Source organism: Pteropus alecto, unplaced genomic scaffold (genome assembly GCF_000325575.1).
Source record: "Pteropus alecto unplaced genomic scaffold, ASM32557v1 scaffold3, whole genome shotgun sequence".
In the NCBI taxonomy this organism is placed as follows: Eukaryota; Metazoa; Chordata; class Mammalia; order Chiroptera; family Pteropodidae; genus Pteropus; species Pteropus alecto.
Genome location: NW_006442484.1, coordinates 27,612,479 through 27,639,991, shown reverse-complemented (window position 1 = coordinate 27,639,991; position 27,513 = coordinate 27,612,479). Strand labels below are relative to the sequence as shown.

Genomic DNA, 27,513 nt, shown 5'->3' with positions numbered 1-27,513 from the left:
GAGAGAGAGAGAGAGAGAGAGAGAGAGAGGTGAAACAGTGTTAGCACCCTGTCCTTGTATTCTTCAAGCCCACTTCTGGGAGAAGAAGGAAAATGTTCTGTGTTGTACAACTTCTCTCCCCACCTCTGCCATTTTCTCCTCAGATCTTTTGTAAAGAATCATCTGCAGACAGCAGGACTTAGAAGATGGCTCCCTAAGTCTTCACAGGAATTTCTACTTGTAGAGTTGTTAAGAGCCTGACTAATTATTAGATTTAAAATAGATAAGTGAGAACTGGGCCTGGCATGAAAAGACTAACAGCCCAAGACCACTTTGACTGTTTATATAAAAAGACTGAATATGTTGATCAGTTGAGTTTTTCCCTTATGGTTAGGTCGTATTAAGCTTTCCCAATATTTGAAGATTTTATGTGGCTTTCTATGTGGGTTAGTTATCTTTTCTTTGTCCTTTGGATTAAGTCAGCACTGTAGAAATGAGCACATGTGATTGAGAAGGGGGGCAAGTGAAGTGGCAGGTGAGAGAGTGTAAGCGGATGTGTCTAGATAGCTCTGTAGGAGAGTCGATACAAGCATGTCTCCTGCTTCCTAAATGAAAGCCGTCTTTGGCAAACATCTCAAAGCTCAGGTTTAAATCCACTTTGTGGATGAAGACAATAATACGAAAATATTAAAAACAAATAGCACTATTTACAATTTCAAAACCCAACATGAAAAAGTAACAATGATCTGCTTTCTCCGTTGTACATTTAAAATTCAATAATTGTTTATTGTTAGAGCTAAAGATAAACCCTATCAGGGAGGAAGAGTTAGTAGATTCATGATTTGAGTTCTTATATATGCTTTATTTTTAAGGTACAATAAGGAATTTTTCCTTGGTAGGAGAGAGAGTATGTATTTCTTAATATTTATTAAAAATTTTCATGAAGGTTTGTTTTTAAAAAAAAAATAAAAATTCATTGTTGCCTAAAATATTCCTGTTTGTTGTGGCACCATCAGTGAAGGAAGAGGCACGAGGGAGATGGAGAAGGCAGCAATTCAGAAATACACAAGAATCTCTGCAACTAAGGACCTAGTCTGAAACACCATATTAGTTTCTTAATTTTTTGAAGAATGTTAAAAATCTAGGCTTTACAATAATTGCTAATAGAAAAGGCTTATCATTCTTGACACCCCCAGTTTTTAAGACAGTTGACAGGCAATATCTTTCTTCTTCTTCTTTTATTTAGTTTTGGAAAATATGAGTGTTATAATCAGTGTGGGAGTGACAGAAATCTACTTTCGCTGATTTTTTTTTTCTTTACAGAAATCTTACAAGGAAAACTATGAAAAGACAAAGGCAAAGAGCATAAATTACTGCGAGACCCCCAAATTCCAACTTGACACAGTCCTGAAGAAATTTAGCAGTGATGTAAGCAATCCTACGATCGCTCCTGTTAAAGAAAAGATCCATCATTTCACAAATAATTAAATGAAATATGTTTTGTCTTTCAGACGAAATATAAAGACTCCTACTTAAAGAACATTTTGGGACATTATGTAGGCAGCTTTGAGGATCCATATTATACACACTGCATGAAAGTCACAGCTCAAAACAGTGATGTAAGTTCTAAGACAATTGGTTAGCTTTCTAAAGTATTTTTAGGGTACAAATTTGTTGGTTGCATCCTTATGTCTGATTACTTTTCCTCATAGAAAAACTACAAAGCAGAATATGAAGAGGACAGAGGTAAATGCTTCTTCCCCCAAACCATAACACAAGAATATGAAACAATCAAGAAATTGAATCAGTGTAAAGATGTAAGTTGGTAGTACGAACTGCGAACGTTACTGCCCTCCATAGCATCTAGTGATCAAGATATGTTTAAATTTTTGACACTTTTACAAGTAAACACAAGAAAAACATTGGAAGAAAGAAAATTTATTTTATAGTAGGTTTACTACTTTTCCCTATTATCATCCATGCATTTCAAGAGCTAATTCTAGTTCATTTTCCCAAAGAAGAATTATTGGTCATCTGAAGACATGAGAAAGTTTCTTACACAGACAGATGTAAGGACATCTCTCAAAGATGCTGCAGTCTAATTAGAAAAAACAATGTGTTTTATTAACTATAGTTATGTTTTCTTTTTAGGGGTGGGGTTCTGCCCATTGTCCTATTGGCCAGTGTGAATTTGGCAGGTGATACCACTAAACCCGATTCCTTTTCTCCCCCACAGCACACCTATAAAGTCCATCCAGATAAGACAAAATTTACTCAAGTAACCGACTCTCCTGTTCTGGTGCAAGCCCAAGTTAATTCCAAACAGCTGAGTGATGTAAGTTCTTCTAAATATCCAGGAAATTTGATTATGAGGGATAATGTAGCATATATAACTCTGTACAGAACGTCTCGCAATTTGTCACACTTATAAAAAAAAAAAAAGCTATACAAATTTTAGCAAGTTAACTTGTATATGTGTGTACTCACCTAAAATATTTTCCTATTTAGTTGCCTTGCATCCTCTACATCTTCTTGGATGGATAATAATTACAGTAAAATGGTTCTATAAGGGAAACTCATGTAGCTTAATGCACTAGAAAGAACATGAGTTCTTGAGTCAAATAAAACTGGATTCAAATTACAGCTCTGTCTAGGCAAATTATTTAAACTTTCTATACCTCATATTTCCCTTTCAAAATTTGTGGTTGCTTTGAAGGTTAAGTGAAAGGGGATAGGTACAGACTCTGTCCCAGAACAAGTATTCAACACATGGGATTTCTCTTTCTCAAATAAGTTTTGGAAAATAGAGTGTTTAAGATAAGGTTTACCATATGAGTTTTAAGAATAAATTTCTAAACTTATGTTGAACTAAAAAAACAAACAAACTAAAAATAAAGTAACTGCAGTAGATTTATGACCAGAAAGGAAGGCTTTAATTAGAGTATCAACAAACCATAATATATGTGAGCAGACATAAGCACATTTGTTAAAAAATATTCTCCAGTGAGAATTAACATGAAAAGGAAGAAAGGGCTGTCACTCTCAAAACCCATAAGGTTCTGATTGTGTGATATGCATGAAGGAGGCCATGTATGAGTTACCTCCTTCCATTAGGGTCCTACCACAGGAACAGATGTGATAACAGCAATCACATGTTAGGAACACAAGTTGTCATTAATACAACATGGCCTACCTCAGCTCTGAATTTCTCTTTTAATCTTAACAACTTTGTCAGTTATTATTTAACAAAACATATTTACATTATATCTTATAAAATGTACTACACAAGATGTTTTTTTAGAATAATTCTTCAGAACTAACTGATTCTCTCTCTCTCTCTCGCGCGCTCTCTCTCTCTCTCTCTCTCTCTGTCTCTCTCTCTCTCTCTCTCTCTCTCAGCTAAATTACAAAGCAAAACATGAAAGTGAAAAGTTTAAGTGCCATATACCTCCGGATATTCCTGCTCTAATCCAGCACAGAGTCAATGCTTACAACCTGAGTGATGTAAGTTCTTTATGCACTATGCCATGTGATACATTAACAGCTTGTACTTTTGTTTTTGATTGTTTTATTGAACGAATATTTCAATATTAAAGATAGGAAGAATAGTTAACATTTGTATCACGTTCCTAAGCCACTGTAACTTCGAATTCATCTTATAAAATATGTGTAGCAATCTCATAAGTAGCATCATACAATTAGACTATCTTAACGTATTTTAAACAGCCTTCAAAATGTCACCACTCATGTGTATTTAATTGCAAACCATAATTAATGTTAAACCTTTTAGTCATATATTAATTTATACTATGCTATAATTTTATTTCAGGATTTGATTTTTTCAGGTTCAATTTTATTTCATTTATTCCTCAAGCCTATAATATCTCTTATTTCACACAAAATGATACTTATCTCTCTATATAAGAGTACTTGCACTAATGAAGATATAGAGTATTCAAAAGGCATGAGGCCAGTTATCCATTGTTCTCTTTCATTCCCAAACATAATTTTATAGAAAAGTCAAATTACACTTGGGCTTTTCAATTTCTTCAACAATTCTTAAATAAGAATAATTATCCTTCATCGATGTGTATGGTAATGATTCATGAAGTGACCTCTGCAGAGGACTTTCAGATAAAATGAAAGTGATGTATTTATATCATAAAAGTAAGTCAACTATGAAATATTTGTGCTAGTCTATAAAATATTCAGTATTCAGAATCGAGTATTAGTATGATAACTAGAAATAAATTTATTTGATAAAATACTCTAATGGAGAGTAGAGAAGCTTAATCTTGGAGAATTAGAAGTTTCGGCTTGAGGGGAATTACCTAAAATATGCCTGATTTTGTTCACAAGGAAAAGAATCAATTTATTTTATATTAAAAACAAAGTATCAGGTTACCCTTTAGTCTTTAAAGTGTGATAATATACATATCACTTTTGCCAATTCCTGTGCTGAAATTTTCCTGTCCAGAGTATTTATAAGTACGACTGGGAGAAGAGCAAGGCTAAGAAGTTTGACATTAAAGTGGATGCCATTCCCCTGCTGGCAGCCAAAGCCAACAGCAAGAACACTAGCGATGTGAGTATGGCCTGGGGACCCGGGCAGCGGGGACTCAGTGACGTTTCCTGATGAGTGGGATCTGGCACATGTGATGTCTCTGCAGGTGATGTACAAGAAAGACTATGAGAAAAACAAAGGGAAAATGATTGGAGCCCTCAGCATTAATGATGATCCCAAGATGTTGCACTCTTTGAAGACGGCCAAAATCCAGAGTGATGTGAGTGCTTGTGTAATTGCCCTTATTTTCAGATGTGGTTGCACTTACTGTTAGATGAGATATTAATGCCTAAATGAAATCTCAGATTCAGGACAAATCAAACACAAAAGCCCAGTAATGAAGGAAAATTAACTTCCTCATTCTTATGATGTGTCTGTACTTTGATATACTAGTGAATATTGTAAATGTTCCCTTAATCTCTTTAATGTTTTCTGTTTTATTAAGGGGAAATTACACTAGTTTTTCTTTATTGCTTTTCTTAGAAACAGGCTCAGTATTTCAGTATGTATACACACGTATTCCTTATGTGCCGTGACCTGACTTACGGTACCTTGCAAAAATACATGCAGAAAAATAAAAGGCAAAAGTGAGAAAAACAGGCTAAAGACAAAGTATGAAAAACTAGATGCAGCATAACTTCAAATGCAAATTATTTTAAAAATTCTATAAAATACTGATCTCATTGTAAAGACTTCAAAATACTTAATAAAAATAAAGTAAAACACTTCCAAAAATTGCTTTCTAATTCATATCAAATATATATATATATATGTATATATATATATATATACATACTCCTTATTTGTTTACAAATATTCTTGTCTTTATTGAGTATGTTTTTGGATTTTTATATGGGAAAATTGAAAGAGAATGTGAAGAAATATATGGTACGTCCAATAAAACAGAATAAAAGCATCTCTTCATGTATTATTGCTATAAAGTAAAATATTAGATCTTAGTGATAAAAACCAGCTTGCAGAGGTGTTGTAAAATACTTTTCATCAAGTTCTAAACTGAATACTTTTCTAGGACTGTGCCTAAGTATCTAAGGTTTACCTTATACATTTACTTCACTTTGTATCAACTCTTAAAAAATTCATTTTCATTCACATATTCAAGTGGAAAGAATTCTTTTAAGACAAAAAGTCGCTTAGACAGGAGCATTTGTGTGCTCTGATTTATTCTGGCTGAGAAATATTAGGGTGAGTAACATAAATATATTTATGGTTATCAGCAGACTAAATTATGTAAGTCATGAGCCTCTACCATATTCATCCTGCTTTTTTTTAACTTTGCCTTGTGGAAAATAAATGCTGAAAAAAAAACCAAAAACCAAATTTTTCCTTTTGGTTAAAGTATAGCAATGATGTGAATGGCTTTTATACCATGAGACATATTTTTCTTTTCTTTGTTTGATTTTCTTTTTCCTTTGACAGAGATTGTACAAAGAAAACTATGAGAAGACAAAGGCAAAGAGTGTGAATTACTGTGAGACTCCTAAATACCAACTTGATACTCTGCTGAAGAACTTCAGTGAGGTTCGAAAGGCTGTGGTCACCTCTGGGGTTTGAGGACTTCCTTACTGTTTGACCTATAACTGTGAATTTGAACTACATATGTTTTCTTTTTCAGGCTAAATATAAAGATTCGTATGTACAGAATGTTTTGGGACATTATATAGGCAGCTCCGAGGACCCATATCAAATACACTGCAAGAAAGTTTCAGCTCAGAACAGTGACGTAAGTTTGAAGACAAATGCTCATGTCTCACAATGACGCTGTTTGGGAACAATAAGAATCATCATTATTTTTGTTCTTTTTCATTATAGAAAAATTACAAAGCAGAATATGAAGAAGATAAAGGGAAGTGCTATTTCCCTCAGACAATAACACAAGAATATGAAGCAATCAAGAAGCTAGACCAGTGTAAAGATGTAAGTCAGCTGCTCCGAACTCTGGAGATTAGATTTGGGATTCTTGTGCCATCTAGTGAACAATTTAGCAGGAGTTTAAATGCTAGCATCTAGTGGTTAGCAGATGACAAATTTAAAATTTTGGCTTAGGGGTAGAATTGGAGAACACAAAAATTACTGTGAAGAAGCCTATTTGTTACAAAGTATTTTCGACTTTTATAAATCTTTGTTTCCACTGGTTTATATGGACATGGCTTCAGGGGAAAGAGAGGATATAGAGATTTATAAGAGAGAGGTGTTTATCCAACAAATTTACATGATGGGCTAGTTTGTGCTAATCACTTTCCTTGGTGATGGGAGTGAAGAGGGGCTGAGAGCAAAGAGGGTTGCCTTGAGGAGCATGCATTTGCGAGGAAGAGGCAGACAATAAATAAAGAGCACAGAAGCAAGAAAGATGTCAGGCATTAAGATGGCTAATGTAGAATGATGCTACAGAGTTCAAATAGAATAATATAGGAGAAAGAGACTGGATGGGCACTGTAGATTGGATGGTCAAGGAAGACCTAAGTCAGGAATGTACAGCCATGCTAAGATCAAGGTAAGAGCAGCAGCAAGAATAGCCTAAGAAGAGAATAAGTTTGGCAGGTAAAGAATTGAAGAGTTGGGGTGGCCAAAGCATACTGGAGAGAGGGACAGTAGTAAGAAGTAAAATGGCAAGAGATGAAGGAGGGGGTGTGTTCTGTAGAGTAGAGTTTATAAGCCAAGGTACAGTTTAGATTGAATACCAAGTTCAGTGGAGGACCATGCAGGGCTTCAGCAGGGGGAAGATTAATCCGGATGCTGAATCACAGCAGGAAGACCATTTTAGAAGCAACTTTAGGAGAGAGATTGAGAGAGAGATTGAGAAAGACAGAGGAAGTAAGGATGTATCAACCAAGTTTTCAGGAAATAAACTATTTTTGGGCTGAAAATTTTTATATGTTAGTGTATATATGAACAAGAATATAAAGATACATTATGAAATGTCATTAAGGAACATCTTCTTTTCTAGCATACCTACAAAGTTCATCCAGATAAGACCAAATTCACAGCTGTCACTGATACTCCTGTACTATTACAAGCCCAGCTCAACACAAAACAGCTCAGTGATGTAAGTGCCTTGATTTATGCATGTGTGGGTGACCCAGAATGCTTTGCTTATTTGAACCACAAGCATTTACATGCTTAATCTCATGAATGCATCTACCATTTCAACAATGTCATTTTTCAAAATTTGTTTAATAAAATATATATGCAACTGCTAGATAGAATTGTAACCTCAGGGAAAATGGTGTTAAACAATAATTAAAATAACTAATAATTCTTCAATAACTCATCTATTTTTAGTGGAAATTTGCTCATTAGGATTATATCAAAAATAATACATACTAAAATTGCAGAGCAACTTAAATAAACAACAAAAACAGCAAAAGTGTACACCTGAGTAGCTAACAAAGTGAGCATTTTCCATTCTTGAGTTTCCTAATACAGACTTTACAAGAAGAAAAAGAGCACAGAAACAAGAAAGATATCAGACAATAATAAGAAAACTATAGGATGGTGATACAGAATTAAAATAGGATGACATGAGATAGAGTGACTGGGCAGGCATTTTGGATTGGGTGGTCAAGGAAGATCCGTGGCAGAATGGTCCAGCCATGTCAAGATCAGAGGAAGAGCAGCAGTGCTTCTCAAACATTCACGGTCATGTGGATGACCCAGTGACCCCCTTAAAATGCAAATTCTGATTCACTAGGTCAGGAAGGGCTCAATGTTCTAACTCTCTAATAAGCTTCTAGGTGGTACCAGTGCTGCTGATTGGTAGACTCTACTCTGAGTAGCACAGTGTTAACACGGCTAAATTTCTGAGGAAAATAAAACACACAATTTCTTTTACTATAAAGCGTGTTTAAGTAACCCAGAATAGCTCATGTGCAATTGGTAAAGAAGGAAATGGCGTCAGTAGGACCCAGGAGTCATATTGGTTCATATGCAATGCTTTCTAGCATATTAATATTTTGTGCCCCAGAAAGAACAGCTTATCACTAACATCACTAACCCCACTGGACTTAGCAAGCTGTGGAAGAATACAATGCTGTATGCAGTGCCCAGTCCTCACACGCTCTTCTGAATGGCCTGATTAGGCCACGGGCTCTGTTTTGGAGAAGATTATTGCACAATCCTTCTCAATCTTGTCCATTTACCTTAAGCTCCACAATTCAGTAAACTTCCCAGTTTACCCTACTTTCCTTTCACCTAATGTCATCAAAAAAATTTTTAAATAAAGTCCCATGTTTTGAATTTTCATATCTTTCTAACTGTGTTAGCATGTTATTTAGAATTATTATTTTTGTTAGTGCTCTGATTATAGAATTTCATATATTTTGGATGCTCGTGTCTTCAAGGTACAGCCTAGAAGATTAGATCAGACAATAAGTTTCCCATATATGCGTTGTGATAATATATACAAAACGACAACCCAAAGTTTGGTTGCACCACAATCCCTGAAAGGGGGACTGAGAGTCTGGGCCCTGTGTTGCACTCCTACTGGATTGGTTCTTTCTTTGGGGCATCTTTCTAAAAAACGGTAGTAATGACTTAGCTGTATACATTCTCCTCAGTAAATTCAAGTAAGTTCTTACCCTGAACTATTTGGCTACCCTCTATTGTGTTTTAGCTGAATTATAAAGCGAAACATGAAAGTGAGAAGTTCAAGTGCAACGTACCAGCAGATGCTCCACAGTTTATCCAACACAGAGTCAACGCCTATAACCTGAGCGATGTAAGTACCAAAGCCACAGCATCCTATGTTAGTGTGTGCATGAAAAGAGGAAATGTTATAGGTTTTTTAAAAGACCAGATTAGGAGTTATGCAAATAAACAACTATTGAGACTATTAACCAGAGCGTAAGTAGAGCTTTTACTGCCTAAATACTGTTAAGGTTCTTCCAGATTTCATTTTCCATAGTCTCTGTTACTGTCAGAAACATTCTCTCAATTACCCTTCTGCGAATCTCTAAAGTTTTACAAAATCTCTCCTATGTAAATGTCATATTTCACCTTCTCCATATGGTTTTCATTTTATATTATTCTTTATACCTCAGGATAACAGAGTCTTTAGAAAGTTCACAGAACATTAAAAAAGAGTATATCATACTTATCTGGTAGTGGGAGGACAAAACTGGATGATAGATGAATCAGTAGTTATACTACCATTTGGTAAATACAGTATATATAGGTGAAATAAGTCCATATATACAAATTTTCAATGTATTTTTTAAAAAATTTTTACTGAGTGAATCAATGTTAGATTTTGTTTTTATAATTCCTTTGCTGAAATTTTCCTGTCCAGAGTATTTATAAGTACGACTGGGAGAAGAGCAAGGCTAAGAAGTTTGACATTAAAGTGGATGCCATTCCCCTGCTGGCAGCCAAAGCCAACAGCAAGAACGCTAGCGATGTGAGTATGGCCTGGGGACCTGGGCAGGGGGGACTCAGTGACGTTTCCTGATGAGTGGGTCTGGCACATGTGATGTCTCTGCAGGTGATGTACAAGAAAGACTATGAGAAAAACAGAGGGAAAATGATTGGAGCCCTCAGCATTAATGATGATCCCAAGATGTTGCACTCTTTGAAGACGGCCAAAATCCAGAGTGATGTGAGTGCTTTCATAAATCTGTCTTGTTTTTAAGACAGCATCTCTGTTAACATGCCCCAGGGTAGCAGCATATAAAAGGGTTCCACAGCCATGGGTTCTCCCAAGTTCACAACAACAAACTGCTGGGGAGAAGTTTAGAAGTGAAATGATTCCCCCAGATTCTCGCACCTCTCACAACTGAGGAGAGAAATTACTGATTTGTACTTAATGTCCATTTCACTTTGAAAAATGTGAAAAAGTTATAAATATTTCATAGAATATTGGTTGTAATTCTCAAAATTTTTGGAAAACATCACTAGATGTTATATTTTCTTCTAATTGAAAAATAACCTTTAAACCTTAAAAAAAAAAACTTTTAAATTTGTCTTTATTTTGGAAGAAAATCATGAGTCACAGGTAATAATCTTAGTATTGGTATCATTGCTCTTTACTGACTTTGGTAGTTAGCATTGGGGTAGGTCCAAGAAAAACAGGTCCCTTTGAGAATCTGATAAAAGATTTGGATCATCCGCCTAGAAAAAAAAAAAAACCAAAACCTTTTTTTTGTGCTTTTTGCCTGAATTTCAGAGAATTTATGAATTCTCTAAGGTTTGTCTATGAGCCATCTATTATCTTTGGGTCAAAATTCTTACTCTAGAGAAAGAAACATCTACTGTTACAAATCGCACTATACAATGTGTTTAAAAAATGTTTAGAGAATCACTTAAGAGAGGTAGAATGTTCAACATTGCTCACAAATATTAATTTTTCATTATTAAAGAGAAGAATATTTGTGTCATTTGCTTTCATTTTACCATGTGTTCTTGTGATCTATATATATCTTCTTTAATTCAGTTTGTATTTACTATATAGTCATGTAGCACTTTAAAACATTCCATTCAGTTACTTTGTCATATAACTTCATGCTGAATTAGGTCATATACAGTGCTTACATGTATAAAACTATCTTGTTCTCTAGTTTCTTATCCCTTCTTCACTCAAAGATTATAGTTCTTTGTTGACAGCAAATGTATCTTTATCTTTTGTTTTTAATCCTACTGGGCACATAATAAAAGCTCAACAAATGCTTTTTAAGTAATTGATGTTGGCAACCAAAAGAGATAGTCAATGATGAGTTAGTCTCACATAATATCCAGGCTAAATGCTAAGCTGCAGATATAGAGCATGCATAGCTTTTTGAAAGAATCTTTTAAAGCCATTTGGACCTTTGACATTTTATATATGTACAAGTGTGTGTGAGCTGATATGAACACAAACAAAAGAATCAAAATAATTTAGTCAAAAAACACTTCCACACACCAACTGCTGTTGCAACATTGCTTTATCTGTTTATTTCTAATAAATTCAAACTGACTATTTTTTTCAATGTTTCTGTATACCATCAGAAAATTTCCACGTTTTACTTTCATAAACTTTAATCTAGATTTTACAACTAAATGAAAAATTTATTCAGTGAAAGTGACTACCCACAAAATATTAGAAGGAAGATTACATTGCTTAAGAAAGCTAGAAGATTGGATCATTTGCAGTAGTTCTGACAGAAGATTTATAATGCACATCTATTATTACTAGCTTGGGTCACTGTCTTTAACGTTTATATGATTATGGAGAGATATAATGGGTTTAGATTTTTTCCTAAAGGCACTGTGTCAGAATTTTTCTCTCTGTTGAGGTAATTGGTGAGTGGATCTGGTAAAGCTGGGACTTTGATCTAATTAGCAGCCTGTCTAACCATTCCAGAAAACCAACTAATGAAAACGTCTTCTGAGGCTCAGTCAGAACATTTGGTTTATGAGAACACTGTACATAAGGGCCGAGGTGACTTTAATGGCTCAGTTTCTCAAACTTTTCTCCTTTGAGGTCTTATAACGGCTGCAATCTGAAGCTTCTTTTAAATTATTACCAAAATTAAACTTGATATGAAAAACTCTTTGAAATTCTCAGCCTATTTGCTGTCAGAAGTAGAATAGTCAGGTTGAAAAATCAGTAACTATTCATTTACAGATGACTTTGGAAAAGCCAAGAAATCAAGTGTACAGCTCTTTTTATCAAGTAGTCATTTTTATTAAAATCAGAAGTATGAAATGATTGTCATGTGATTTTTATCAATCAAAAAAATACTTCTTTATTGGAAATCTCTTTAGAGGATAGATTACCTTAGTAGAAATAATGCTTGTTAGTGGTCTTTGAAAACCCTTGTTTTAAAATAAAGTAATACCTGGCTGAAGCAGAAGCTGTGGCCCATTCCTAATGTCTGACAATTGTACTTTGATCTAAAAAGAGATTTGAGAAGATCTTATATGATTTTGGGGGGCATTTCAAAAACGTGCAACATATGAACCAATTTTAGAAAAAAATAACTACTCAGATGTGATCTTTTTTTAAAAAAAAACAACTCATATTTGTCATTTATGAGAGATCTCTGTGCTTTTCTGGAAATCTGTTGAGGATTTCTGGTAACAAATGGTAATTTCCTATTCACAGCGTGAATATCGTAAAGACTATGAAAAGTCAAAAACTATCTACACGGCACCTCTTGATATGCTCCCCGTCACTCAAGCTAAGAAATCTCAGGCAATTGCCAGTGACGTGGACTATAAGCATCTCATACACAATTACAGCTATCCACCTGATAGCATCCCTGTGGACCTCGCCAAGAAGGCTTATGCCCTGCAGAGTGATGTGAGTAGTCAAATTTTCTTTATTCCCTCCTTTTAAGGTGGCAATTGTAAAGGCTTTCTAAGTCTAGTGACATTTTTTGGCAATTCTCAGAGGTATCTGCATTATCTTCTGTGTGTAGCAAGTATGTAATAGGAAAATTTCCCTTATAGTTCAATAAGAGCATACCCTTCAGAGTTGGAAGGACCTGGGTCTAACATGCACCCCATCACTGTTTCCCTTTGGGAAAGTTTTCAACCTTGCTGAGTCCAGTGTCCTCCCATTATTATCATCATCACTATCATAATGATTATATTCATCATTATCAATAACTTTTTATATAGATTGCTATCTTATCTAAAAATAAAATATATGATTTACAGCATAATTTTTATAATAGCTGGGGGTTTTTTTCTGTAGATAAAAACTTCTTTAGGTAAATTAATTTGTCTGAGCTACATGATCGAACACTTTATCTTAACAATTCTATTTGCTAAAAATGTGGTAAAATACACATGACATAAAAGTTGCCATCTTTACCATTTTTAAGTCTATAGTCTATAGCTCAGTAGCAGTTAATTACCTTTACATTGTTGTCCAACCAATCTCCAGGACTTTTTCATCTTGCAAAACTGAAACTCTATACACATTAAATGATAACTCCTCATTTCCTCCCTCACTCAGCCCCTGGCAACCACCCTTCTATTCTCTGTTTCTATGAGTTTGACTACTCTAGATACCTCATGTAAATAAAATTTTCCAGTATTTGTCATTTCGTGACTGGCTTTTTTCACATAGAGTATGTCCTCAAGGTTCATCAGTGTAGTAGCCTGTGTCAGAATGTCCTACCTTTTTGAGGCCATATAATATTTCATTTTATGTTATACCACATTTTGTTTAGCCATTCATCTGACAGTGGACATTTGGTTGCTTGTATCTTTTGCCTACTGTAAATAATGCTGGTATGAACATAAAACACTACATTTCCATCACTGAGAATTCTGTTTAATGGATTATTATCTTATTTATAAAATTTTTGCTATGTGTCGTCCCCCCAAATAGATTGTAAACCTCTCAAAGGCAGGAACCAAATGGTTTCTTGATTTTTCATTCCAATTAAAAGGCCCACACTAAAGAACAACACTTAGAATTTTGTATTTAGAATATAAGTTTTAGGTACCATCTATAGCCAAACAACAAGAGTAGCTCATTATTTTAATAACATTAAGTAACTGTCCTACAAATAGGATCAATTCTAAATAACTTCTCTCTAAGCAAATTAATGGGCACAACTATATTGAAGTGCATTGTTAGCCAATGTAGAAACACTTCTAAGCAGACTATTACACATGAAGGGCATCGTGTGCAAACACTTAGTACAGATAACTACCATCAAGTTGTATCTGATCAGAAAATGAGCAAAATTATCCACCTTCAATGTGGCCTCCAGTCTTAATTTGACCATAGAAACATAGTACTTAGAGTTCCAGTGAGCAAACATCTCACATTTGGTTATCTAAATATAACGATTTCAGGTATTCCTTAAATACAGTTTTGAATTTAGCATTTTCCAGATTGAACTTAGTGTTCCACATACTTCCATTCAGTTGGAAATAAGGTTGAAATGAAACATATGCCAACTAGAAAAACAGTGAAAACCTACAGGCTGTTAAATTATCTCACAAAGAATATGTTTAAAATAACCTTAATGGATGGAGTAAGGAAGCTGGTCAGAGATCTTAAAAACTTCCTTTCAAGTAAAATGTTAAGAATTTTACAAATAAGGATGATGCTGAGCAAAATAATTTTAACTGTTCTCTTGGTATTTTAGGTTGAATACAAAGCTGACTACAACAGCTGGATGAAAGGTTGTGGCTGGGTGCCTTTTGGGTCCTTAGAAATGGAAAAGGCAAAGAGAGCTTCAGACATCCTTAATGAGGTAAAGCCAGAGCATATGTCACCAAGATTTGTGCATGTGTCATGTTAAAAGCCCCCAACCCCTGGGAAGTGCCTCCTTTACAGCTTCATCCCCTAATAATTGTTGCTGAGGAAAAAAACTTACCATAAATTATTCTGGTAGATAAATGTACCCGTTTACATCACCAAAATCATGTTTGTTTACCATTTATGACAGAAATATTTTTAATGACTTTATCAAGGTATCTTTGCATACCATAAAATTCACTTATTTTAAGTATACCACTTGACAAGTTTTAATAAGTTCGCATAGTTTGTACAGTCATCATTACAATTGAATTTCAAAATTCTGCTAGTACTCCAAAAAGTTTCCTTGAAAAAGTTCTGCTCCCATCTTCAGTGCCAGGTAACCCCTCATCTGCTTTCTGTCTCTATAGTTTTGCTTTTCTAGAAATTTCTTTTATAGCAGGCTTCTTTCATTTAGCATAATATTTTTGAGGTTCATCTATATTCCTACGTGTGTCTGCAATTCGTTTCTTTTTATTATTGAGTAGCATTTCTTTGTATGACTCTTGCATTTTGAGTATAAGTTAGTGGACATCTGGATTTTTTCCAATTTTTGGCGATTACTAATAATGCATGTAATGAATATTATAGAAATTTTTGAAGTATTATACCCTATGCCATATTCTTGATAACTCTGAAGTATTATATAAGTTATTATTCAGTTTAGGAAAAAAAATGATGATCTTTCAGTCTTAAAGCAGCCAAGTTATCTGACTCTTTTCTGCCAAGAGCAAAACGTTCACAGTACTGTCAGGTGAATCCACCATCAAAGAAGTTAGATTACATAAAGAAGGGACAGAGGTACTTGGTGAGCGTTGTCTTCTACACTCAAGATTCTGTTGTTCTTCTTCTTTTGTGCATTTGTTTTTGGCGAAAACCATTTTATCTACTCAGATTTTTCCGAAAAAGTTCTTCTGAGTTGGTAGTTGTCAGAAGTCTGAAGTTGAAAGAATGATGCTACTATGTACACAGAAGTAAGATGGATATAACATGCACAAAGGAAAAGCAGAGAGAATAAATGGAGACGAATATAGGAATTAGGGTAACTAGAAGTTGCCAGCTCCCACCTGGAACACCTTCCAATGTTCTCTCTCATGTGCCTCCTTAGCACTTAAGTAATAGTCTATGTATTAACATATTAGGGCTTGCAGAGCAGAAGTCCTCCCTCTCTGTTTAATAATCCCTAGCTATTGTCCTAATTCTTCAATTCCTCCTCCCTCAATCAGAGAGCTTCTTTACTTCAGCTGTGGATGGAGTGATGGGAAAATGACATCCCTGAGAACTTGTTAGTGTCATGCAAGGATATTCCAAATTATTTTCCTACATGATTTTCTGTTCATCTTTAAAAAATGAAATGTGTGATGTTTCTAGATTCTGCTTAGCTGAGAGTGCCCTCTTCCATATCATAAGCAAGAAGTTAAGAAAGTAAAATCTGGTTCCTGAAAGTTGTATTGGTCTGTATTGCCCCTCAAAAATCCAAGATTAAGCCAATTTTTTCAACACTGGCCTTTGTATTGTATTCATTTTTTCACCCAAACCAACCAAAAATCTACTGTTTCTCATTTTAAAGTCAGAAAAAAATCTTGTCTTCAAAATAAATTTCAAGGATTCTTATATATTAATTTTCACTGAAAGTAATAGCATTCTTTTTCTTTTTTTAATTCGCCAAACAGAAAAAATATCGCCAACATCCAGACACTCTCAAGTTTACCTCTATTGAAGATGCTCCGATTACAGTACAGTCTAAAATTAACCAGGCCCAGAGGAGTGATGTAAGTGTTAATCGGTGTTTTAATAAATGTTAAATAACACAAAATACATTTGTATTGCAAATATATTGATCACTTATAGTTCTTATGCAATCTAAAGAGACTCAACTACATGAGCAACTGTGTAATTCCCCCAGTTTTCATTAATAAAGCACATGTCTTTCATATTTTTATAGAGTATTATGTATATTGTGCTGTCCTTTCAGTATTTTGACATTGCTTTTAAAATGGGTTTCTCTTGATGACAAGAAACAAAACGAACCTACTTCTAGGAAAGATTAGGAAAATGGACATAGGCACCTATCATATGGAGTTATATTTTAAGTCAGAGCCAAGATAAAAATCTTGTATAGTAAAATCTACCCCTCAGGCTCTCTAGTAGCCCACAAAGCATAATATAGATGGTTGGTGTATCTCACCCTGTTAGCCTTTCCTATGCTCAGGAAAGTGTCTGAGGTTAACGTTTTTTTGTTTTCATCGGGTCACCTTCCAGTGCTAATTTCCACAAGGTGCCCCTACCTAGGTCCAGAGGTTCCTAATGCATACTTACCAAAGGACCTTTGTCAAAGGTGAATCAGCACGAAGATAGGACCCTGTGAGATGCATATGAGACCTTGAATGCCTACAGATATTTGCAAGTGAATATGGGGACAGCACAGAGAGTTTTTCATAAAAAGCACCTCTGTGCAATGTGATCCGCTCTGAAATTCTTTTCCTATGCCATTAAACCCTCTTTACTATTTTAGTTGTTTGCTAATGCATTTTTTTTTTTTTTTTTTTTTTTTAAACCCCGTTTTGTATTTTATTTGTTTGTTAATTTCTTTTTTTTTTTTTTTTTTTTTTTTGCTATTTCAGGTTGTCTACAAAGCCAAAGGAGAAGAAATTATTCACAAATACAGCCTGCCAGCGGACCTGCCCCAGTTCATTCAGGCTAAAGTTAATGCCTACAATATCAGTGAGGTATGCACGTGGGCTCAGCTGCTGATTGCATGATAAGCCTTTCCTAAGTGAGGACTGAGTTACATTTAAAGGACATTTTTCTTTCAGAATATGTACAAAGCAGACTTGAAAGATTTGAGCAAGAAGGGATATGACCTGAGAACCGATGCGATTCCCATCAAAGCTGCCAAAGCTGCCAGGCAGGCAGCAAGTGATGTAAGTCCAGCTGCTGGTCTCCTGTGTGTAACTAGAAGATGTGGGTGGGGTGGACTTGTTATCCAAAAGTTGCCACGTCTGTTGTCCCCGACCGGAAGTAACTCTGATTGAAAACTATTTAGAAAGGGAAGTTCCCTAAACCGATCTGAATTTCTTGGGGATAAGGATTTGTATAACCTTAACTGATCAGTTCTAATCGAGCACCCTAATTTAAAATTCTCATCTATATTTCTGCACAAATTCACGTCATTCTTCTAGTGGAAATAAATAAGTTACTTATTGTTTAAGTTATAGTACTCTTTTGATGGTAAAATATTATCTCAAAACTTGCTTAATTTATTTGAATTTTCTCTTTCCTTCTCTCTTTTTACTTCATTGCTTCTACACATGAATCCATTGGCCTCAAGTTTCACAGCCCCTAATAGTCAGTCATTAGGTTCTGTTAAAGTTAGGAACTTTGTTTCTTTTGCTATCTTACTTTATTTTTATTTTTTTTTTAAATTAAGTAACTGGTTACTACAATTATATAATTTCCAGGTGTTCATTATCATTTGACACCAGTATATTCTATTGTGTGTTTACCACCCAAAGTTCAGTTACCTTCAGCTATCATATATTTGATCCCCTTTACCCAATTCACCCTTCCCCTATCCGTCTATATTTGACTCTCTTTACCCCGTCTACCTCTCCCTTCCTCCCCCACCCCACTAGTAACCACTAGTCTATAGTCCTCTGGTAACCACTAGTCTATAGTCCATGTCCATGAGTCTCTTTGTTTGTCCTGCTCATTTGTTGCTTTTAGGTTTATATCCCACATATAAGTGTTATCACGTGATTTTCAATGTTTTCTGTCTGGCTTGTTTCGCTTTTGCTATCTTACTTTAACCCAGCTGTGAACTGAAGTCACTTTGCTCTTTGAGAATTTAAGAAAATTGACTCAAGCCCCCACTTATTGTCCTATAGGAAGAGGGGTACCCTCCCCGTGATTGCTGCAGGTATTCTGAGGTCTTTGTTTTTCAATCACCTCTGTCTCCTGGTTTGCATATGATGGTTTTGCTCTGGCTTACCCAGGCTCCCCTTCTCTGGATTCACTTTTCTTTCTGCTCTGCCTGATCCAGGGGTGGAACACGGCCCCTTCCTTTTGATTTCTGCCCAAGTCCCAAGCACAACTTTACTGATTGTTTGAAATAAAGTTGACATTGCACCAATGTAAATACATGACAACTTACTAATAAATGCCTGTGTCCCAAAGGCCTTGCCATCCAGAATTTCTCTTCCATCTATCCCTACGCTGACATACACACAAACCTTCTCTCACATTTCTGCTTCTCAGTTTCCCAGGTTTCTTCCCAGGTCTCCCCAAGAAAGCTCAGTTCTTCTCACTTTATTATTCAGAGCTCCCTTTGAATATGCAAAGACTCATTAAAATTCTACTACTCCTGCTGCTGCTGCTGCTGCTGCTGCTACTACTGCTACTACTACTATTACTCCTACTATTCCTACGACTACTACTACTACTACGACTATGACTATGACTACTACAATTCGACTACTAATCAAATGGCCAAATATTTGAGATCTTCTTTAGCACACAATGTAATTGGTAGAGATTGTGAAATATTTATGTTGTCATTTGTCTTTTCAGTGCCTAAGTGAGAAGGAACTTCCTTTACTTTGTCACTGATATGAATTATGGTAACGTCCCCACCCCAACCTCTTTTGGGTAGCAGAAGCAGCTACAGACAATCAAATGGGCCTGAAATAACATTTTAATTTTACCCTGGCTACATTTCAAAGTATATACAAGTGAATATTTATTTATTTGGTTGCCAAAATAATTTCTGGGAAGCTCAATTGTTTCAAATCATGGTCTCATTGTACAGTAAAATCCTTATTACTACACTTAAAATAAGCCCACCTTTGTTCCTCATAGGTTCAATATAAAAAAGATTATGAAAAAGCCAAAGGGAAAATGGTTGGTTTCCAAAGTCTCCAGGATGATCCTAAACTGGTTCATTATATGAATGTAGCCAAGATACAATCGGAGCGGGAGTATAAAAAAGACTATGAGAAGACAAAGACAAAATTTAGCACACCCCATGATATGTTCAACGTTGTGGCAGCTAAGAAAGCTCAGGATATTGTCAGCAATGCCAACTATAAGCATTTGCTGCATCATTACACCTATCTGCCCGACGCCATGGACCTGGAGTTGTCTAAAAACATGATGCACATACAGAGCGATGTAAGTGACATTTATTCCACAAGGTAATCTCCCTCTAATGTCAGAGGCTGTTTGAGAGAACCCCTTGTCTGGGGTGCTCACTCTTCGTTTTTCCCTTTGCTACAGAATGTCTACAAGGAAGACTACAACACGTGGATGAAAGGCATTGGCTGGATACCTATTGGGAGTCTGGATGTTGAAAAAGTTAAAAAGGCGGGTGATGCCCTGAGTGAAAAGAAATACAGGCAACATCCAGACACTCTCAAATTTACCAGCGTCATGGACTCCCCAGTTATGGTCCAGGCAAAACAAAACACAAAGCAAATCAGTGATGTGAGTATAATAAAATAAAGGATACAAAGGATGGGGAGAGGCTTTAATAAAATAAATATCAGTTCTTTTTATCTTATTCTTCTGAGCCAACATTTTTCCTTTCGTAATTAATTTATCTAATTTAAAATTAATAATTACAATTATTTTTAGTTTGGGGCTAATCTTTACTTTTTCTTCTATCTAGGTTTTTACCTTCCTTTTAAAAACCTCATCCTTTTTAACTGCTTTGAGATACTGTGTTATTAGATAAATTTGACATGGTACAAAAAGTTCTCCCCCTGTCACACATACACACACAAAATTTAAGCTTAAATCCCAGACACTTTATTGTGGCAAATTCATCATATTCAATTCTATATTAAGTTCTTCATATTTTGTTTTCATATATATCAGAGGCAAATAATACACATGAGTATATGATTTTGCTCCTCAATTCATCATATACAATTATTATAGACTTTTTCTTTTTACTTATGTCTTGGTAGAGATTAATATATTGTTTGCCTGCCTGTCCATGAGCAATGTATATTATCTGGCTAAAGTCAAATCTAAAGGAAAGTTCGGTGTATAGAAGAGTTAAAGGGACATCAAAAGCATTCATTAATTCATTGAATGAATGTTTTTGAACACCTTCCATGTGCCAGGCACTGTATTATGTGCTGATGGTATAAAGACTAAATAGATGAGGATTAGTGGGATGTAGGATATAACAAGAATAAAAGACAAGAGTGTAAGACAAAAGCATATATAGAAACAGCATTACCATATGAAGAGACGAATGCTACAGGAGAGGCACGTGCTAAGTAAGTACAAGGAAAGTGGGTGACCACTTACCAGAGCTTCCCTGGCAAACAAGGGAGAGACTCACTCCTGACAAAAGGAAAAATATAATGATGATCAAGGAGTAATAAAGGGAAGGATTCAGAATTGTAGTCTGATCATTGAGGGCTTGTATGCTAATTTAATTTCTGTACGTTATGGGTTAGGTAACAGGAGGTATTGAACATTTTTAGTCCATGGAGTTGCATTATCAGGTTTGTGTTTTAAAAGATAATTCTAGCAAAAAGTACAGAGACTATCTTGGAGGGAGGAGAGAGCAGAGGCAAGGAGATTAATTAGAAAGCTGTTACAGATATTTAACAGGCTTATTTGGACTTGAAATAAGACAATAGCAAGGGGAAAAGAGATGTTTAGAAGTTAGAATTAGTGAGATTTTATGAATGCTTAGATATGGTTTCTAAAGGCTGTTAGGAAGTTAAGATAGCTCTTGGATTCCTAGAAAAAAATTATTTAGTATTTGGGGATTCATTTAGATATCAGCCGTTTCAGACTTTCCTTGTGATACATACACACAAGTTTACATTTGATATTCCACACAGACATGCTGGGAAATGGAAGTATATGTGAGAACAATCAAGAGATCAAAAATCTACTTGTGTTTCCAGTTCTGGTTTAGTTTTAGAAATTAAGCAATTTCTTTTCCATTACCAAGAGGAGGATACAATACAATTTCAACATTATATACTTTGATATCTTTCAAGCATCTTTAAAATGACAAAATCAGGTATATATGAAGTGATAAACCTTTTGAGTATACTGGAGTTATATATAAGCACCTTCACATAATGAGGAAATTATTAATGCTTTTACTGATATAATTATAATTGGAAAGGTTTTAGCAGAAATGAGAGACTCATTCTAACTACCATTTTTTTCTCTAAGAATAAGAAGCCAAAAACAAACAAAAACAATACCTTAAGAACTATTAACTCTACTAGCAAAGAATGAACTTTCTGACTTTGGTGAATTCTATTATTCATGTTAGGGTCTCACATTTGAACTTATTCTTTATTCATCTCTGGCAGTCAAAGATTTCAATTTTCTTAATGATTTTTTAAATCTCCGTTTTAATACACAGAGTTGTTGAGTCTTCCTAAAGATGGCAAGATGCTCGAGCTTCTTTAAAATAAGAAAATGCTTTCCTACTTTTAAACAATAGAAATAGTAGGGGTTAGTGCTAGGAATAACTCCTTTAAGCATACAATTTATGTATTTTCAACTTTGAACTATCCATAATGCATTTTATTTTTGTGACTGTGTGTTGCAGATCTTATACAAAGCTAAAGGAGAAGATGTGAAACATAAATATACTATGAGTCCTGATCTTCCTCAGTTTCTCCAGGCCAAGTGCAATGCTTACAATATAAGTGATGTAAGTAGGGTCTCCGATGGAGTGTGAAATCCAGACCTGATAATAAAAATAGTAGAATGTTACAGTATAATGAAGATAATTATTTAGGTCAGTTTCCCACATAGCCCCCATTGGAGCATATCCTATGATGGTGGTTCTGTACCTCTTGAGTTGGCTTTTTCAAGTGTACGATAACTCTAAAGGGTATAATATTCTTTTTTATGTAGGGTTCAATATCTACTCCTCTAAAACTTCTACTTAGTTTTCCTAGTTTTGCATGTGGAAGAGGTGGTTATCCTCCAGAAAAACAAGAATAAATGAAATTCCCCCCCGCCCCTTTGTTTTCTTTTACAACAACCTTATAATTTCTAAAGCTAACCACTGGTCTTCCCTTGACCTTCTTTATATAAGACTGAACAACTTCATTTTCTCCAGATGGTCTTTATATACCATGGTTTCCAGAACCTTTATTATGCTTCTATGCATCCATATTGATTTCTCAGTATCCCTCCTCAATATGCACCAACACCAGATTTGGATGAATAATTAGTGTAGAGTCAATAATTTCATGCTACACAAAGTGTGACATTTTGCTACCACAACTTCCTAAAACTGCATGTACTATTGGAGATTCTTTTAGCTTACATCTGGAAAGGAACAAAGCAATCCCAGCAGCTGAGGAACTACTTTAGCTGATTAATACATGCATGCTGACATCCTTTTTATTTTTCTGTCCAGGTCTGTTATAAACGAGATTGGCATGATTTAATAGCCAAAGGTAACAATGTGCTGGGGGATGCTATTCCCATCGCTGCAGCCAAAGCGTCAAGAAACATTGCCAGTGATGTGAGTAAACATTTTAGGTGAAATCTGAGTGATTGCCTTTTTAAAAAGTAATCAAATGTGAGCTTGTTTAAAAGATACCACATTGAAAACAATATGTTGAATTAATAACGTTCAAATTCTTTGCAAAATATTGTTTTGAGAACCTGTCACTTTTTCAATATTTTGCGATTCTTTTCAGTTGACCCCACATGGGAGAGCTGTCGTAAATCTGACAGCAGCTTTCTCCCCTGATTCATAGCCCAAATTACCTTTACTGAGACTTTCCCTGACAGCCCACATTTATTTTCAGTGAGAACACCTTGACACTAACACATTAAATTCAGATGCCTGCCTGAATTATAATTGTATTAAGAAGATGGAAAAGATGTTACATAAAATGTACAGATTTTATAAGCCAAATGGGGGAAAAAAAAAAACCCACTTCTCTGGAATGTAATTTTGACTTCTGCAAACTGATGCCCATTTCACCTGCGATTAAAAAAAAGTATATACTTATTCTTCTTCCCATCCTCAAAAAACAAAATTTTCAAAAAGCACCCATGCTCTACAGACTTCACTGTCACACACTATTCCAGATGCTACAATCTTGATTTGAGAAGGGAAGAAAGAAACCACGCATGTGTGCAGACCACATGGAAGATAGGAGTGTAAAAATTCTGCAGCTTTTCTTGTAAGGCTAGTACTGAAAATGTGTTTCTCAAAGGTTTGCACATCCCTATGAAATACATTTCTTGTTAAAGGAAAAAGTGAAAGTCTAAAGTATGACATTATCTTTTTTTTTTTAAGCACTTGCACAAAGCTTTTTCTAACATGCCAGGAGATTACTTGATAATCCATTTGGTTGCTAAACTCTTGTTGATAAATAGGTGCTTAAAAAGCAGGAGCAGAGAGCATCTGTAGAGTTCAGGTGGATTTGACTTCTTTTATGTAAAAATGAGGTTTTGACCTATTACGGACAGTATAACTCAAAGTACACCCCATTGTTGATTCCAGCAGGGAGAGATTTTGGACAGCAGAGCTTCTGTGGTTAGGATTTACTGACTGGGAAAACTCACAGAGGTTCTTGCCCTTACCATAGTTTCTTAATTCATCTGCAGTTGCTTCGGTAGTGAGCGTGCAGAGTAGCTGCTGAGAAATGGGGTGGGTGAAGGCCCAGCTACCCGCCTGTGCAGCACCTAAATTGATACCACTTAGAAAGACAAGAGATTTTGTTTTAACCCTATTAGGTCAACCCGAGAAAACAAGCACAGTAATATTTTCCACTCTCCACCCCAAGAAGATCTGAGTATAAATGTCTCACGGGTAGAGCTCTTTAGAGTTTCTTCTGTACCTGTTGCATGCATATCACTAGGCTAATCACAACAAAAAAATGGAAGATTTCTCAATAATTTCTAATATTCCATGATGTGAAATAACATAATGGAATAGGAAAATTCGCATCCCTGGAAAACCAAAAGATAAAAGTCTTGAATTTGGAATGCGTCATGTTTATATTCAGTGTGAAAATTTAGCTAGCTTTAAATAAAGTTCTATATGCAAATCGTCTATTGGATTAATAACAAAGAAAAGAAACAGGTCCTGAGTTTATCATGATACTCATTTGTAACATAGCCATGATGGAAATAAATGCTTTTACTCTAAACTTTCTGAGATATGTGTGAAGAGGTATGGTTGCATTTCTTGTACAATCTTCCAGAAAGTCACAATGTTCTGAGTGCCTTTGTGTTTGAATATAATTGCTACACCTCATATTATCAATGCCTAGGACTTTGCTAACCAAATTCTGCCTCTGCAGTATAAATACAAGGAAGCTTATGAAAAGTCAAAAGGAAAGCATGTGGGTTTTAGAAGCCTCCAGGATGATCCCAAGCTGGTCCACTATATGAATGTGGCAAAGTTGCAGTCTGATCGTGAATACAAGAAGAACTATGAGAACACCAAAACCAGCTACCATACCCCTAGGGACATGGTTAGCATTACAGCGGCAAAGATGGCCCAAGATGTTGTCACCAATGTCAACTACAAACACCCGATACATCATTACACATACCTACCTGATGCCATGAGTGTCCAGCACACCAAGAACGCCAATCAAATTCAGAGTGATGTAAGTGTGTATAACAGAACAGACCCAGAGATACTGGTGCTTAAGGGATGATCATTTCTTCCTATTTTAGTAGATTTCACATACAACAATAAGATATATGAAAAATGTACTTTAAAATAAACGATCATTATCGAGAGACTAACAAAGGCACGGTAGACAAGCTGTGTTTGTGCTGGCTTTCTGTGCTCCTATTGTAATCACTGGTATTGTCATTATTAACTTCTGGATCAAAGATAAAACCATATTCCAGTAAGTATATAAGCCACCTTGATTCTCAGCAGGAGAAAATGGTTGCTCCTGGCAGACCTGCTTCAGTTATCAGGTGATATGTATAATGCAAAATATGAGCCTTCTCTTTCTTTCAGAATTAAGGAAAGTTATTTTTGACTTTTTTAAACTCAAGGTCGCATTCTCATGCATGTATGATCATGTAATGAGTCATCTAAAATGAAACGGGATGGCTGATTGTGACATGGGGAGCTATGTGGCATCTTTAATATTCAGGGTTTTTTCTTCTGCAGGCAGATTTCTATAAGACTCATCCTCTGTAAAGACAAGAAATGGTGTTCACTTATTATTGCTCAATGAAAATTTCTCTCCGCAACTGAGATCAGGAATAGCCTAGGTGTACAGTATGAGTAATATTCAAAGTTCTGGAGTTTTTAGTTAAATTGAAAGGGAAGCCTAATTTATTCTCGAAAGGGATACTATTTTTTAGTGATACCATGGAAATATGTGGCCTAGATTCCCTCTGTGTTGTATACTGCACTGTAACAACAGAACTGCCTTTTCTTATTACCAGATTCTGGGTTAGAAGCTCTGTGGCAGACATGACCAAAAGCTCCTTTATGAACATGAGCATGCTGCAAGGGATGCTCTTCATTCCCTTGGGTAGAGTGGCAGATTTCAGAAACATCCCTTGACTATTTTCTAGGATATCTCCTCATGAGGTTACTCTTTTACAGAATGTATATAAAGACGAATATAACAGCTTTTTCAAGGGTGTTGGATGGATCCCCATTGGTTCTCTGGAGGTTGAGAAGGTCAAGAAAGCAGGCGATGCTTTGAATGAGAGGAAATATCGACAGCATCCAGATACCATCAAGTTCACAAGTGTACCTGATTCCATGGGCATGGTTTTGGCTCAGAAGAACACAAAACAGCTAAGTGATGTAAGTGGTTTCCCTTCAAAAGGGGTTGTTCAAGTCTACAGCCATACTACCCTGAACAAGCCCAGTCCCGTCTGATCTCAGAAGCTAAGCAGGGTCGGGCCTCGTTAATACTTGGATGGGAGACCAGGTGCTGTAGGAAGACCAGGTGCGGTGCTGTAGGCATAAAAAATAAAAAAAATAAGGGATTGTAAGCTGACAAGATCCTTGCAATCTGTGAGATCAAACAAGGGTTGCCTTGCCTTAAAAAAAAAAAAAAAAAGAGGGGTCGTTCAAGAATAACCCCTGTGACAGAGCCTCTCCACCATCCTTAATTCAATATGTGAGGCTATGTCTATGTTACCAAATCAACTGCTTTCAGAGGTGTAATCAAAAGGTTGTACTTGTGAAGCAACTTGTATCTTGAACATAGGGAGAACAGAAAAGGCAGAAGGAAGATATTCCAAATTTGCTTTTTTTCCTCAAAAGTAGAGTCTTTGCTATTCAAAAGCAGACCCCTTCCAATTATACATATGAAATGAAGTTATTACTATTATTTTAAATTGCAAACCAAGATATTTATTACTCTGAGTTGCAACTGTTCTTAACTACACAGGGAGATGGCATAATAATGTCCTAATGCATTTGCACAGTAGCTCCATGTTCTGAGAGGCAATCTACAGAGATGCCTCTGGGGAGAAGATAAGCAGGTTACTTTCAGAGTCATCCGGAGTATTATTTCTGAGCCCAGGTCTATCTGGACTCTTATTCTTAGTCAAAGGCTAATTACAATGCCAGCGCTTCACCTCATTTGGTAATTTCAGAGTTCTGTTAAAATACCTCCCTCAGAAAAATAGAGGTAAGTAAAAAGCAAAAAAGGGAAGACTTTGTGTTTTTAGCCCCAGATATTGGAAGGTGGAGAATGCTTTGCTTGGCTCAGATTTG

General features: G+C 35.6%; 1 protein-coding gene across 1 annotated transcript in view; it reads left to right on the top strand.

The window, feature by feature from the left end:
- NEB (nebulin) overlaps positions 1-27,513 on the top strand; it is a 193,484-nt gene that overhangs the window by 24,503 nt on the left and 141,468 nt on the right. The window contains exons 14-38 of the mRNA XM_006921066.2: positions 1,303-1,407; positions 1,491-1,598; positions 1,692-1,796; positions 2,216-2,314; positions 3,379-3,483; positions 4,457-4,564; positions 4,650-4,763; positions 5,981-6,082; positions 6,177-6,284; positions 6,374-6,478; positions 7,509-7,607; positions 9,174-9,278; positions 9,849-9,956; positions 10,041-10,154; positions 12,639-12,836; positions 14,644-14,751; positions 16,469-16,567; positions 17,420-17,524; positions 17,612-17,719; positions 19,653-19,964; positions 20,070-20,276; positions 22,384-22,488; positions 23,206-23,313; positions 25,109-25,420; positions 26,386-26,592. Of these exons, the coding sequence (XP_006921128.1) occupies positions 1,303-1,407; positions 1,491-1,598; positions 1,692-1,796; positions 2,216-2,314; positions 3,379-3,483; positions 4,457-4,564; positions 4,650-4,763; positions 5,981-6,082; positions 6,177-6,284; positions 6,374-6,478; positions 7,509-7,607; positions 9,174-9,278; positions 9,849-9,956; positions 10,041-10,154; positions 12,639-12,836; positions 14,644-14,751; positions 16,469-16,567; positions 17,420-17,524; positions 17,612-17,719; positions 19,653-19,964; positions 20,070-20,276; positions 22,384-22,488; positions 23,206-23,313; positions 25,109-25,420; positions 26,386-26,592 (3,354 nt within the window). The remainder of the gene's footprint in view (positions 1-1,302; positions 1,408-1,490; positions 1,599-1,691; positions 1,797-2,215; positions 2,315-3,378; positions 3,484-4,456; positions 4,565-4,649; positions 4,764-5,980; positions 6,083-6,176; positions 6,285-6,373; positions 6,479-7,508; positions 7,608-9,173; positions 9,279-9,848; positions 9,957-10,040; positions 10,155-12,638; positions 12,837-14,643; positions 14,752-16,468; positions 16,568-17,419; positions 17,525-17,611; positions 17,720-19,652; positions 19,965-20,069; positions 20,277-22,383; positions 22,489-23,205; positions 23,314-25,108; positions 25,421-26,385; positions 26,593-27,513) is intronic.